Here is a 15282-nt window from a genome sequence, read left to right as displayed (position 1 = left end):
TATGGCCCTAACCAGTAGACCAGCCTTCCTCTCTGAATGACGGTGCCTGTCAGTCCTTCTTGGTAAAATACCTCCAGGATGCCCACCAATCAAGTCTCCACTCAATTATTAGCCTATATTACAGCAGCCTCTAGGCACCTCAGTCAGAATCAGAGACCCCCTACTCAGGCTAGGTTCTGTATGTGCAGAGGGGTTCCTCTCATATGCTTGCAGTGCATTTGTGTACTTGATAAGAATGTGTTTTATGCCTGTACATTGTTGTCTTTAACGTCTCATTTCCTTGCTTTTAAGTTCTTGGCTTTTGTTGGTGATGTGATAGGGTAAGTATGGTGTTGTCACTTAGTTACCTTAACTTGTGAAACTCACGTTCTGTTTGTTCCTGGAATATATACTGAAGGCCTGATTTTAAAACGAAACTCCCATTTTGCAGTAATAGCAGCTGTTTTCATAACCTGATTGTTCCCAAATGAAGGCACTACCACCTAACTCCAGTGACTCGTAGTAGCAAGATAGGTTACTTTTGAGTACTAGGGGCTTGACTTTTTTTAAACTGCTGGTACCTGTTTGAGAGTGAATGGGAAGAAGGCCTAATTCTTCTGCGTGTAGCATCTGTTTTCCACCCAACCTGTGGTCAAAAAGGTAAAGAGCTGTGGTGTCTGATCAGCCCTTCTTTGGCTTAACATGAATATGTATGGAAGGGGGTGCCCCCAGGGCTGGCTTTAGGGTGATTCAGCCAATTCCCCAGAATCGGGCCTCACAAAGTCCCGAAGGAGCTGCCGCCGAAGTCCTGCCACTGTCTTCGGTGGCAGCTCAATCGCTGCCATGGAGGAATGTCCCTCCGCTGAAATGCCGCCGAAGGCACTGGCAGCTAATTGAGCTGCCGAAGAAGTCCTGGGACTGTTGGCAGCAGCAGCTCAATCATTGCTGCTCTCTTCGGCGGCATTTTGACAGAAGGTCCTTCCTCCATGGCAGCGATTGAGCTGCCGCCGAAGACAGCAGCAAAACTTCGGCAGCAGCTCCTTCGAATTGGGCCCCGCGGTGCCTAAAGCCGGCCCTGGATGCCCCATCCAAAAGTGACACCCCTGCCAGGGAGGTGAGGCAATATGTTCTAAGCTCAAATGTTCAAGAGAAACCCAGTTCAAATTTCACTAGATACATGAAAGAAGCAAAACTAGGGGCAAAGAAAACAGTGCTCAAAGGAAAAGCATTAGATTATCTTCTCCCCCACCTTGGCAAATCAAATCCCAGGGCATTTAGTGGTTCTAGGAACATTTAGATCAGCTGTTTGTTAAGGCACTCAAAGAAAAGGACCAAGCTTCGGATACGAGAAACCCACACAAAAAGGAAATGGGCAAAACATCAAACAAAAAGCAAAAGCAAGTGAAACAAAACGTGATTCAAGGGAGACTGGGTCTCAAAATGCTCATTTTCCGTTAGCTGTAAGAGATGGTAATGAGCAGTACAGTCATAGCTCATGGGGACAAATCCAGAACAGTCCAACGCTTTGTCACTTTGCAGTGGAAAATGTATAATTAGAAGTTTACCAACCAAACAGGCCCATCACAAGCCTGAGGAATGACTAACCTACAATGTCCTGGAAGAACTTTCCAAGCCAAATCATATAAGGAAATGGAAAATTTAGGCAGTAAGTTATGAAACCAATCTGCATGCTACAGCCCTAACTTTTCATAATGGAGGGACATTGAACTGAACATTTTAAAAGCCCACAAGTGCTACATTTTGGGCCTAAATGATCAATCAATGAATTTGGCAGTAGCAATGAGAAAGCATTTATCTATGCTCCTGCCTGCGTCTCCAATCTAGACCACTGCACTAGAGCATTGGAATCAGAAAATGAAACTGACTAAAAAAACAGACCAAGTTTTTTTGGGGGGAGGGGGAGTGCTCCCAATTACATAACAATGAAGAGAAAATTAGGGTTTTCAATTCACTTTTAACCTGTTATTTAGTGAGGTAGGTAAAATTTTGTTGTATTTTAAATACATAATTTAAACTAAATTTCCTTTTTTGACTCTCCTACAGTACATTTGCTGAAAAGTCCGCTCTGTCATTGCTTCAGTCAGTGGTGGAAGTGGATAGAAAAGTATGGGGGGGGGGTGTCTGACATCTCCACCTCTGCCCATCCCACCCCCCAAATTAATTCTGCCAGTACCTCTGCTTCTTCGATGGCTTCTGGATTTCTTTATCACACTCTCCCAGGCTGTGGGGAGTGGGGGGGGGGAGCCCTGCAGTTGGGTCCTTTTTCCCCCTTCTAGGCTGGAGAAGCAGTTCTGGGGCTCTTCATCATCCCTTGGCTCAGTGCTGCTGGGGAAAGGGCAGAGGAACCAACCCATCCCTGTTGCTCATAGGAGGGGGAAAGAAGGAGCTGAGCTGCTTTGAGCTGAGCTCTTTCTGGTCCTGCTCCTGTGCAAATGGTGTCCGTTCTGGAGGGAAGTGAGAGAGCGCTCTGTCTGCCTCTTGCAGCAACCCTGACTGGACGCTCTTCCCCAGGAGACAGGTAAATGGGGAAAGCAGCTAATCAGACAATACAAAAAATGTGTGCCCCTGAGCACCCCCACCCTGCTGGTAAGAAGCGTTATTTCCCACACTTTAAGCACTGGCTTCAGTTTTTGCCAATTAAACTTTTCTACATATTACAGCTTTGAAACCTTGAACTTGCTGCAAGTGCTCTATAATACAATACAATTCCTAGCGCACTCTGCAGCTGAGGCTCTCAAAGCACTTTAAAAACATTAACTGAACCTCCCCTGTGTAAAGTAAATTGTTACAATTTTACAGATGAGGAAACTGCAGCACAAAAAGGTTGTGGCTTGCCCAGGGCCAAAGGCACAGAAAATTGCTCTCCCGATCGCCAGTGTTATGGCTGGAGTGCCAGACAACACCTCCGTGATAATATACCTGCTTATTATGGGTTTATCTAGATGGACGCTGACTAACCTTTGACCTCAAATACTAGCATGGGATACTGCCTAAACTATTTCATGATTAAGGCACTGATCTTGCATTAGGATCATCTAACCTGGAGCCCTACTGTGTCCCACTGAAATCAAAGGGATTCAGCGGAGCACTGGGGTCTGGACTAGCAAATCCTGATACGAGATCCTGGCCCAAAAATGCCAATATATCGAACCAAAGTTCTGTTGATTCCTTTCATTATTGCTCTAGTGTAAGAGTCTCTTTTAAAGTCAGCAAGCCACAAGGTACAATCGAGTCAATTACATGGGAAAGCCATATTTTTAGAAGTTCTGTTCCTTTTGTGTTGTAATTCACTAATCTGTACAACTCTGTGTGTGGCAATCCAGGCACTAGGGCCTAATGGTGAATTTTAATTAGATCATTGAATAGCACAGGCTCCATTCCCAAGTGGGCAGTTATGATTTAATTCTGCTGTTCATCTTGCAACACTACAGAGATAAGGAAATCATTTTGTTTTAGATTTGCTAAGATGATACCTACCTTCTAGATTTCCTGTGAAGTTTCGTTTTCCTTCCTTCTAACCCAGATGTTAAACTAATAATAAAGGAAAGAAACACTTCTCTAGCTTCACTTTTTATAAATAAATGTTTCCTTAATCTTCCTCACTGCAATTAATATTGGCATGTACAGCAGCAACCTTAAAAACCGCACATGCGTGCACACAAACACACATGGCAGAACCAACAACTACCCCGGCTCCAGAAACAGTCTACATTCTACAAAGGCATAAAGAGCACAGCAAGCAGTGAGTAAATCTGTGATTCTGACATCTGGTTAAATTCAGCGAGAGACAGTCAGGCCCAGCACAGGTCTCTACATTTGGTTAACCACAAGACTTGGGATACAAATCTCCAGACATAACAGAGGCCCGTGGCAGCCTTCACTGATGTCGTTCACTGTAGAATATTAAGCACAGACACATAATATATGATAAAGACTGGCACTGCATGGAATTTCTGCCCAAAGGCAATCATCCAAGCCCACCAAAGTAGTCTTTCCACTGTCTTCAATGGGCTTTGGATCACGTCCATAGATGACAAGAGCTCCCAAGAACAGAGAACATTTCACAGCAGCCAGTCAGTTATTCTCCAAAGCAACACAAAAGCTAAACGCAGCCCTAGCATAGGAATGCAGGAATTCTATATGATACAACCCATCAGCCATCATATTGCACAGTGTCTTTAACAGGAATTAGTTTATGTGAACTGTTGTGCATATCACTGATGAGAAAGAATACATTATCAGAACTAGCATCATCTATCATTACAGTGAGTGAATATTATTAACACTGAGCAAAACCCAATAACTGGAGTTTTAAGAGACAGTATAAAGTGACACAAATACAGAAAGATGTTCTATAAATATCTCAATGCTGATTCCTGCATCAGAGTGCAAGCTCAGCAGTTGGACAGAGGGGAGTGAATTGTATGGAAATGTTTTAAACAAAATATGTGCTTAAATAGACATCTACTGGAAATCTGACCAAGTCAGAGCAAGTGCATATATGAATCTATAAGGTTTTTAGATTTATTTCATGGTCAAGCTTGGACTCTTCAATTATTCAATCCCTTCATTTCTAAGGCTCTCAATACTGTAGCAAACTGTAGGTTACCAAGGCAGCAATATCTAGTACATAAAAAAACTAGAATAAAAAGAAAAGCAAATTATAATGTAAATGATTCATGCTAAGCTTAATTTATATTGAAAGTTACAAAGCAGATCATTACCCAAATTCATTTAAACCCCGACTCTCAGCTAGAACACTCACTGTGTTAAGGCTCTGTTCGCCCTAACTGAACCCAGCATATTCTGCCAAGTTTACTACAGGACTGTAAGTATTAGTTTGTTTAAAGTCTATGCCAAATCCCGCTGGCCTTACCGCTGCAAATGGACACACAAGTCTCTTCGGAGTCACATTCTGCAACCAGCGGCAGGGGAGGCACAATGGGTTGTTGGGGGTAAGATGGAGAGTGAAGCGAGCCCACTCCACAGTCACCCGGCAGTGACTGTTCCTGTCGTGTGGGGCTGGGCCTAGCTCTTCACTCCATCCATGGCACGATGGTGCACAGGATCACAGTGCCATCCAGGTTTGGCCCAGCCACTCCCCATCATGATGGAGGGATGACCGGACCAAATTTGAGTGAGTGCCACACAACCCCGTGCACCATGTTGCAACCATTGAAGCAGGGAGCTGGAACCAGCCCCATAGGACAGGAGCCACCGCTGCCAGGGGAGCACAGTGCAGGCTTGCTCACCAGCCCCATGTGAAAAGGCCCCCCATACACCCAAAGGCTGCAGAGGGGGCATTCACCCACTATTAGCTCTGTCACTGCATCAACCCGATTACATGTGGATCCAATTTAAACCATTTGATTTCTCTACCTTTGCAGCTCTCATGCCTTCCAGTGCTGAGGGCCAGACGGGTCAGCAGGCAGCTTCTTTAGGTGTGGTGCAACTTGCCCCTTTCCCATTGGTTAAGCAATTATGTCATCTCTGATTTGCCTAATTATGGCAAGCCTGGGGTGCAGGGTGTAGAATCGAGTTCCTCAAACACAATTCCCAGCAACTATGCCTATAAGCTGTCTGACATACTGTGTCATTATGTAAACAGTACTTAAATCCTGCAGTGCACTGGGACTCTTTGTAATGTTCATTTTTAAGCAGTTCTGACCTATTCACTTGGACACATACCGACCCCTGCAGACCTTGAATATGGCACAAAAGGGGCCGGCATCTGGACGTGCCAGTATTCAGACTTTATACGCTGTCAGCAAGAGACTGACTCGCTGGCTGACTCTATATGAAACAACGAGGAGTCTGGTGTCACCTTAAAGACTAACAGACTTATTTGCGCATAAGCTTTCATGGGTAAAAAACCCACTTCTTCAGATGCATCTCTAAGGTGCTACTGGATTCCTCGTTGTTTTTGTGGATACAGACTAACACAGCTACCCCTCAGCAACATATATTACATAAAAACTAGAAAAAGAAAGCAGATTGTAAAATATATGATTCATACTAAGCTACAAAACAGTGTTTTCTTCTACTGAAATAGCAACAGTACATTTGAAATACCTGGATACTTTGAGATGTTCTAGCACTAAGTAAAATTACAGAAGATCAGTATTTATTATGAAAGTGTTTTCCCTTAACCATTGAAGAACAAATGCTTTGTGGAAAATTTTTCAGAAAAAAATCAATTATTTGTTACCAAAAAGCACCTGGAATTTAAGGCATCTGTTCTGTTTGTGCTGGCTGCTGTCCAATCAGGCCCCAACCTGGCTGAGGCCTCTAGATTCTACAGAAATACAAATGTTGAGTGTAATACTAAAAATATTATTTTCCCCTCCCCGCCTCAGAGGACTGGCTGTCCCCATAATCCATATGAACTATGCTGTGGTGTGTGTTTTTTCTGGCTCTGCTCTCTTTTCTCTTACCACCTGTGTGAATATTACTGTTTTCGCAATGTAGGACCTGATTTAAAGCCTATTGAAATCAATAGAAAGGCAGACTCCCATTGACTTCAGTGGGCTTTGGATCAGGGCCAGAGAGAGCAGCAAAACCAAGTAATTGTAATTAAATGCAAAAACTGAATAAAAATACCCCCCTACCCCACCCCGCAGGTAAGGGAGGCTCAGTAAAAGGGTGAAGTTTTCAAAACGCTCAGTGCTGGATTAATTCTGCTCCCACTGCAGTCAATGGGGATATGGCTACATTGCAACTGGGAACGAGCCTGGCAGGTCTCACGCTAGTGCACTAAAAATAGCTAAGTAGATGTTGCAGCTCAGGCTGAAGTTTAGGCTCTCAAGCTGGGGAGAGGGGGGGGTCTTCTCAGCCCAAGCCACATCAAAGCAATGTCCACACTGCTATTTTTAGCGTGCCAGCGTGAGCCCCACAAGCACAAGCCCGGCTTGCTCCCAGCTGCAGTGCAGAGATACTGTGGGAGTTTTATCATTCACTTCAATGGAAGCAGAGTTTGTCGGATGCTGAGTGCTTTTGAAACTCCCACCCAAACAGGTGAATCATTTTGTAGAGCCTTACACGAGGGTCTGGAGTAACTATATTTAAGTTTTCAGATAAAACATCACTAAAATCAATAATTAAAAAGAATCAAAAACCCCTAACAGAAAAATAATCACTCTTTAAAATGTATTTCCTGTTTGTTCTGCCTGCTGACATTCACTTCCAGGTCATCCATAGCAGCATCAAAGACACTGAATGGCCAAAAGGCACGTGATGAGTGGTGGCAGCATTGATCAGAGGTGATTTTTGCCAATGAAAACCATTTCCACAGCTCACAATTCTTCAGTCACCAACATTCATGACTAGAAACCAGTTTTTCCAAGGCATGAGTGTGCCCCAAGCTAGCCCAAACACACACCTAAAATCAGTAAAAACAGAAATGGAAAACAAGAAGCCCTACTTTCATTCTACTAGTAACAATATGCATCTTACAGTATATTTGCTAGGCCATACCCTTTATTCCTGTGCATACCTGTTGAGGAACTCCTGGAAAGAAGAGAACAGAAGATAGTTTATTGCACTAAAATCCTGGTTTGTTTCATTTAAATGGAACTGCAGAAACACGAGTTCCCTTTTCTTCACATCGCGAGGTCCTTGGACAATCAAAGCATGTTTCTATAAGCAAAGAGAAAGAGAGAGAGAGAGAGACACTTATTGATAGAATTATGAAAAAAATAAAGGAATCCTCATTTCCTGACACTGAACTTGCCACTTGTCCCTCATGTATGGCAGAAACCTAGCATATATTTTATGTATCATATATATATGGGGATTTTCATGCCTGGGTAAGTACACAGCAATTAAGACATCCAGTGAGAATGCCAGACCAGACTTAAATTCCTGCTTGCTGATTAAGGGTCTATCCACACCGCAAAGTAAAGGTGTGATCATAGCACAGGGAGGCATATTTGTGTTCGCTTTACATTTAGCTAGCACGGGTAATGCAGCAGTGTAGTAGCATGGGCTAGCAACCCAAATAAGTACCCTGGGTCCCTGGAGAGCTTGTACTCTAGAGCCTGGGCCACCGTGTGTTTGCTGTTTTTGCTACCTGAACTAACTTGATTAGAGCTAACTCAGGAATGCCTACCCATACCACGATCATGTCGTCACTTTGCAGTGTAGACATTGCCTGAGAATTGAAGGCTTTAAATCAAGACTGGATGTCTTTTTACAATTCTAGTTTCACTACAGTCATTACGCTTGATGCAGAAGTTACTGGGTGAGGTTCTATGGCCTATGTTACGTCTGAGGCCAGATTAGATTATTATAATCCCTTCTGACCTTAAAATCTGTGACTCTGATTTTTCAGCTCTTGGAACCTGAAGAGTGATCCTGGCTAGTCTAGAAGTATGTCTACACTTCAAGCTGGGGGGAGCAGGGAGGGGTGAGTGCAAGTTCCCTCTAAACTGTGCGGCCACGCAGCTGCCTATTAAGCCCCACCCAGGGATGCCTCTCTCCCAGCATGGACTTGCCATGGCGGGGAGAGGCGCCCCTCCTCGCTGGCCCCAACATGGACCTGCTCTGCCCTGGACTTGCCGCTGCAGAGAGAAAGGAACCCTCCCTCGACCTGGCCTGGCCCAGCCCCGCCGGAGGTGCCAGGGAAAGGAGCCCTTCCCTAGGCCCACCAGAGCTGCTGGGGAGAGGAGACCCTCCCTTGGCCTAGACCAGGCCCGTCGGAGTTGCCGTTGCCAGGGAGAGGCACCTCTCCCCTGGCCCCAGCTGCTGCGGCGAGAGAGGGCTGGGGGAGTCATCTCTCCCCACTGCAGTCCCGGGGTAGCCTGCACTCCAAACCCCTCATCCCCAGCCCCACCCCAGAGCCCACACCCCCTGCACCGCAACCCTCTGCCCCAGCCCTAAGCCCCACCCCCACCACATGAATTTTGTTATGTGCACCAATATGGAGGTGTCACATATCACCTCCATATTGGTGCACATACCAAAATCCATTCCACACATGGGTGGAAAAAATTAGAGGGAACACTGAGTCCCAGTTCAAGGAGCCATACCCATGTTAGCTCTCCCAAAATAATACCCTAAAAATACAGCGCCGCCCCAGCAGCACGAGTGACAGGAGGGGCCAGCCTCCCCGGCACATTCCCACCCAAGGCTCAAAAATGCGGACATATCCGAGGTGGAGGCCCACTGGAAGAGCAGTGTTCCATAAAAATACTCTAGTAAAACTCCATGACATTGCAGTAAGATTATTGTAAGGTGAGAGGGTACAATCTAGTGGATTGTGAGTCCAGGAACTCTGGTCTGTCACCTGGGACAACATTTAGCTTTTACACCCCAGTTTCTCCATCAGTAAAAGAAGTGCTAACTAATTAACACTTGTAAAATGCTCTAAGATTTGGATGAAAGGTGCTATGTAAGTATGATACTGTTCTATGCCACTGCTACAGGCTACTGATGCATGTTATAAAGGCTAGTACCTTGTCAGGGCCCAATCATACAAATCACACCTCCTATTGACTCCAACCTGCCTTGAAGTCACTGGGAGTTGCATGTGCACAAGGAATCCAAGATTATATCCCAAAAGCCTCTTCCAGCAGCCCCTGGATGACTTGAGAGCCTACCTGAGGAGAAGGTGGGGATTCCCTGTAAAACAGAATGTCACTCATCTAGCCCAAACATCTCAAATGAACCTAATTCTAAGATCCAACACTGACGATAGACAAACCTTGACTGACAGGCTTTGAAAAGTGATGTCAGGGAGCAGAACCCTACTTTAAACACAGAAAATGTAATATTGTACATGAAGTTGTATACCAGACAGCATGTTCAATACACATCCCTGATCCTGCAAGTTGTTGCCCACAGGAGAAGTCCCGTTGACTCCAGTGGGACTCTCCGCACAGGCAGAGAGGTCTGACAGTTTGGAGTCAAGTACAAGATCAGAGCATACAAGAGCACCAAGATTCTTAAAAGATATCTAATACATGCAGCACAAAATGCAGGATTTTAGCAGACTGACAAAGGCAGAGAGAAAGAGAGAGGGAGAGAACACATTACAACTGAACCTAACAGCCTTTGCTCTGAAATAAATATCAACACAAACAAGAGGGGTGGGGGGCAGCTCCCCAGAAAGAAGTGGACAGACCATGGGAAAAACAAAGAAGAGGAAAAATGGTTGGCATGAAGGGGTATTTACACAGACAGCTTTCAAAAGAATAAATTAAACATGAACAATCATTTTAAACTCAACAAACTGGCATATTTCAGCCTGTTTTTAAATAAAAATTATCTAAATACGATCAAAAATTGCTCTTGCAAATGCAGCAAATAAAGGTGGACTACAACTCAATTCCTTTTTACGTGAGCATCGCCACTATGGGTTCACTTGTTATTCAGCGTGTCTTCCTAATTCTAATCAGTTTAGTTGGGCACCGAATTCACATGAAGATTCCAGCAAGTTTGGTAAAAATGATGATATAATATATGTATGTACATCCACACGTGGAATATGTAAAGAGGGAATCTAAGGACCTGTCCTGCTCCAACTGAAAGTCCATGGAAAAACTTCTGCTTTCAGCCGAAGCAGGATTCAACAAATTGAACATATCTCACAATCTAAAGTTGCATGTCAGTTTTGATTTTTATAGGAAATGAACCAAAAGTTGCACTGTCAAAAATATCTATTCTGTTCCATTCTATTCAGATTCTTATGACACACATATCACTCAGTTATCTGAGCATCCACAATAAAATAACCAACTGATCTCTATCACATTTCTAAAAATAAGGACTGATTGTTTGACAAATGTTAAGAAAAAAGAAAGCAAGTATTTCACAGCAGTTCCTGCATAACATATACTGCTACTTTGGAATGCTGAAGTGCACAAAACAACCCCATCTGCTGAACTCTGTTCCTTTGTCTTTTTAATTATTACCATGGTTTGATTAGTAAAAGGATCTGTGTAGTTGATTCTCTGAGTGGTGCACTCAATTTCTCCTGGCTGACCTGGGTTTATCAGAGGCGGAATGTGATCATAGTAATGATGCTTGCAGCTAAGCAGCTGAGCCTTGCCTGGGTAAAGAGCAATACCTGTTTCAGGGGAAAAAAGTTGGAAGAAATGTAAATGAGAGTTGATTTCTTGCCCAAGTAAGTGGATTGTCATTCTAAGATTTAATCCTGCAAGGTGCTGAGCTCCCAGATCCAACAAAGCATTCCAAATTAACATGTGCTTAAATGCTCTGCTGGACCAGGGCTAGAGTGCTCAGCACCTTGCAGGATTAAGCTCTGAGCAGCAGGATAAAAAACAAAAAACAAAACAAAAAACTCTTGCCTGTTTCTCTTTCAGGGCCTGATCCAAAGCTCACTGAAGTCAACAGGAATCTTTCCATTAACATCAGAAGGTGCTGGATCAGGCCCTAAAACCCCAATCCAGAAAAGCACTTAAACGTGTGAATAGGCCTACGGAAGTCAATGGGAGACCTCAAATACTTAAAGTATTAACTGTTTTACTGGATCAAGCCCTTAAACCATATTGTATAAACGCATATTGGGAATATACAACAGAAGTAATGTACTGTCCATGGACTCTCTAAAGTCACTGGCTGACAAAATGAAAGCAGAAAGCTGTTCCTTCCTATGGCATCAAATAGACATTATAATTACTAAATACTATATCAAGCTAAATCAAAGGTATCAAACGTGTCAACAAATTATCCTCTCTCATCACTTTTGTTATCAGGTTATCAGGCTATTTTTTTCCACCCACGCTGCAACTAATATATTTAGCATAAAGTACAACAATACTCAAGTCCAATGATGGGTATAAAAACTTCATGTGTTTCTTTCCGACTTCCCCCTCATGAAAACCAGCAAAGCTCTTAGGCCACATTTAGTCTAGGAAACACAGATTTGCTTGAAGATAATATAGATCAACTACTATAAATGAATAAAATGCTATATGTGATAAATGACTATACAATTTATAAACCTACACCAATTCCTGAAATAACTTTATGTGAGGACACACAGAAGTCAAAAACGGTAGTGGAGAGCATCTAAAATACATTTTGCAGATCTCCAGTGTTCCATGCTTGGAAGAAAAATCTGGTCAGTTTTAAAAAAAAGTTAAAAGTAATTTCAGGTCCTACAACTGCCTCTGGGCTCCCTGCCAATTTTTGTGGTTTTACAATCAGATTTTTTTTAAATTTTTTTAAATGTCTCTTTCTCCCCTGTCCCTGTGTGAAAGATTCACACAAACCATAGGGGAAAACAGACAAAGGCCCTGACCTTACAATCAGATCCATGTCAGTAGACACCTCAGCTTGTGAATTTAGCTCTTCACAAAGATCTGACTGCAGAACTGAGGCCTAACTGACTACAGAGGAAATAATTAAATTAACTATACATAGAATGCTGTTAAATGCACAGAGTATAGCTGCAAAACCCCCAAATATTTTCTCTCTAATATTTCAACAATAGTGATGGGAGGGATTACTCCTAACAAGAGTAGGTGGTAACATTTTCAGACAGAAGTGTGATTTTTAAGTTGACTGTGTCCCTTTGAGTAAGCCGCTGCTAATGCTGGTTTGAACTGTATGCTCTACAGTGAATATTAAGTGGTTAAATTTTTTATATATACACACACCCACAACACTACTCCAAAACATTTAATAAAAGTAATAGTCACCAAATAACTGCCATATGATGCTCTGATGTTGTGTTATGATATTGATACGGTGGAGCTGTTTCATTGTCACTGCCTACTGATGCAATGCTGATGCAAAAGCAGACTATCACATGATGATTTTGTGGTTGCCTATAAAATCCTTTTAATGTAAAAGCTCTGCCTTCTTTTGACCACCATTATTTCCTTGATACTTCGAGGGGCAGGGATCCTAGCAGTCAGCCGTGCTGCTTTGGCTAGGTTAAGTAGCTTAAGGAGCACTCCTGTGGTCAATGCTCTTCTCACTCCCAAGAGATCAAGATGAGCCCATTCAAGTCTATGGACTGCAGAAAAGTCTCATAAGAGCTCCTGAAGAGCTGCATGAGCCTCTAAAGCTGGTACTAACATTATATATGTTCAGATTCAGCAAATCTGTCTCATAATAACCAAGAAAAGGTTCCATGCATTGACATCACCACCACGAGTTAAACAAAAAAAGAAGCAAAGCCCAAAGTATTTTTTGCATCACTTGGACCCACATGGAGAGTAAATGGCACCAGCATTTGTTACATGCAAAATGCTGTCAGTAACGCATGCAAAGATTTGAATGACATCTTGAGATATAATTAGACTTCACTACTATGATGATTTGTTTCCAGAGACTTACCAGGTGCATCGTACAAGGGCACTTCTTTGTAAGAGACAGACATCACCGGGTGTTTGAGCTTTTCCCTGAAGTCAGTGATTGTTTGGTAGACAAGGAACACAGCTACAGCCATGAGCAGCAGATAAATGAAGAGGAGAATTACTGAAAAGACATTCTTTAGGCAGGTCTTGCTGAAACGCACAGAAGGGCTACTGGTACCCAATTCACTATCTAGGACTGAATAAAATATGGGATTAAAATTTGTAAGTGTATTTACTTACAGTCTTCCACACTGAATCATGCAGAGCGTTAATTTCAAGATGAACCATTTGAAATAAGAGGGAACAACAGGTTTAGTTTGATTTAAAATACAAGAACAAATAAATAATGTTTTTTGACAAGCAAACAGTCAGCTGTTACTTCCCATTAACATGATGAGGCGTAATCAGCAAGGAGAGGGTTCTGCCTTTGTTTTACCTCTTGCATTAGGGATCGTGCTTAGGGACACAATAGGCAGAAGAAAAACACATTTAAAAGAGGCCAGTTCAGCTGAAAAATTCAGAGTTCACAGTGAAAAGTCCCCTGATGGAGCCTTTTTTTCCACACCATAAAAGACTCATCTCTCTCAAGTCTGAACCAACTGATCCTGACCAAATTTAATCTATGCATCAACACAGAGGCTTTGAGCACTGTAGTGCTCTTATGTAGCTAGCTAACTGCAGCGTGTCCAGTTTTCAACCAGAACCCCCAGTCAAAAAGGGACCCTGGTGGCTCTGGTCAGCACTGCTGACTGGGCTGTTAAAAGTCCGGTCAGCAGCACAGCGGGGCTAAGGCAGGTGCCCTGCCTGCCGTGGCTCCATGTGGCTCCTGAAAGCAGTGACATGTCCCCCCTCTGGCTCCCACATGTAGGGGCAGAAAGGGGGTTCCGCATGTTGCCTCCGCCCCAAGCACTGGTTCCACAGCTCCCATTGGCTGGGAACTGTGACCAATGGGACCCACAGGGGTGGCACATGCGGACGGGGCAGTGCACAGAGCTGCCGGAGGGGGGACATGCTGCTTCTTCTCGGAGCTGCTTGAAGTAAGCGCTGCCTGGAGCCTACACCCCTGCCCCAATCCCCCTTCTGCCCTCCGAAACCCTTGGTCAAGCCCGGAGCTTTGTCCCATACCCTGAACCCCTTATTTATGCCCCCAAGCCCAGAGCCCTCACCCCCCTCCCATTCCCCAACCTCTTGCCTCAGCCCAGAGCCCCCTCCCATACTCTGAACCCCTCGGCTCCACCACCCCCCAGAGCACCACTCCTACACCCCAAACCCCTCATACCCACCCCACAGTCTGCACTCCCAGCTTGAGGCGTCACACCACCCCCCGCCCCCAAACCCCTCCTGCACTCCAAACCTCAGCCCCACCCCGCAGCCCCCTCTTGCACCCCAAATCCCTCATCCCTGGCTCTAGCCCAGACCTCGCACCCCCAGCTGGAGCTCTCACCTCCTCTCACATCCCTATCCCCTGAGCCAGTCTGGTGAAAATGAGCGAGTGAGTGTGGTGAGTGTGAGGGATGGGGGGAAGGGTGTGTGGAATGAGCAGGGGCAGGACCTCAGAGATGGGGCGGGGCAAGGGTGTCCAGTTTTATGTGAGCAGAAAGTTGGCAACCCTATGCATGCACCAGGTTAGAAGTTAGTCAATTATATGTTATCCTCACAGTTTTAAAGACTAAAGTCTAACACCTAACTCCGTATGCATATTATATAAAGTTGCACATGAGAAGGATTCCAGTTAACTCTAGAAAAAAATCTCTCTCAAACACTTTCACTATCTTTATCAACAGGATGGGTAATACTGCCCAAAGTCCTTTAATCAGCTTCCCTTGGTATGTGTACACACCCCCACCCACGACATGCCAGCACAACTTTTAAGAACCAATAGTTGACTTACACACAAGGAGGTGTAACTATGTGCGCTATATAGTTGCACACACAAATGGGTGCTATAAATGGCACA

General features: G+C 44.1%; 1 protein-coding gene across 5 annotated transcripts in view; it reads right to left on the bottom strand.

Moving 5' to 3' along the window:
* Positions 1 to 15282, bottom strand: part of PACC1 (proton activated chloride channel 1) — a 148170-nt gene that overhangs the window by 126357 nt on the left and 6531 nt on the right. For 4 of the 5 annotated variants that reach the window (XM_032805141.2, XM_032805140.2, XM_032805135.2 and 1 more), the window contains 3 exons: positions 13306 to 13521; positions 10911 to 11065; positions 7493 to 7635 (listed from right to left, as the gene is read on the bottom strand). In XM_032805141.2, the coding sequence (XP_032661032.1) occupies positions 7493 to 7635; positions 10911 to 11065; positions 13306 to 13417 (410 nt within the window). In that variant the 5' untranslated portion in view covers positions 13418 to 13521. The remainder of the gene's footprint in view (positions 1 to 7492; positions 7636 to 10910; positions 11066 to 13305; positions 13522 to 15282) is intronic. The other variant, XM_032805139.2, reaches the window with a different exon arrangement.

Source organism: Chelonoidis abingdonii, chromosome 3, assembly GCF_003597395.2.
Source record: "Chelonoidis abingdonii isolate Lonesome George chromosome 3, CheloAbing_2.0, whole genome shotgun sequence".
Taxonomy (NCBI): domain Eukaryota; kingdom Metazoa; phylum Chordata; order Testudines; family Testudinidae; genus Chelonoidis; species Chelonoidis abingdonii.
Note: the sequence above shows the minus strand (reverse complement) of the source record. Positions and strands in the feature narration are given on the sequence as shown.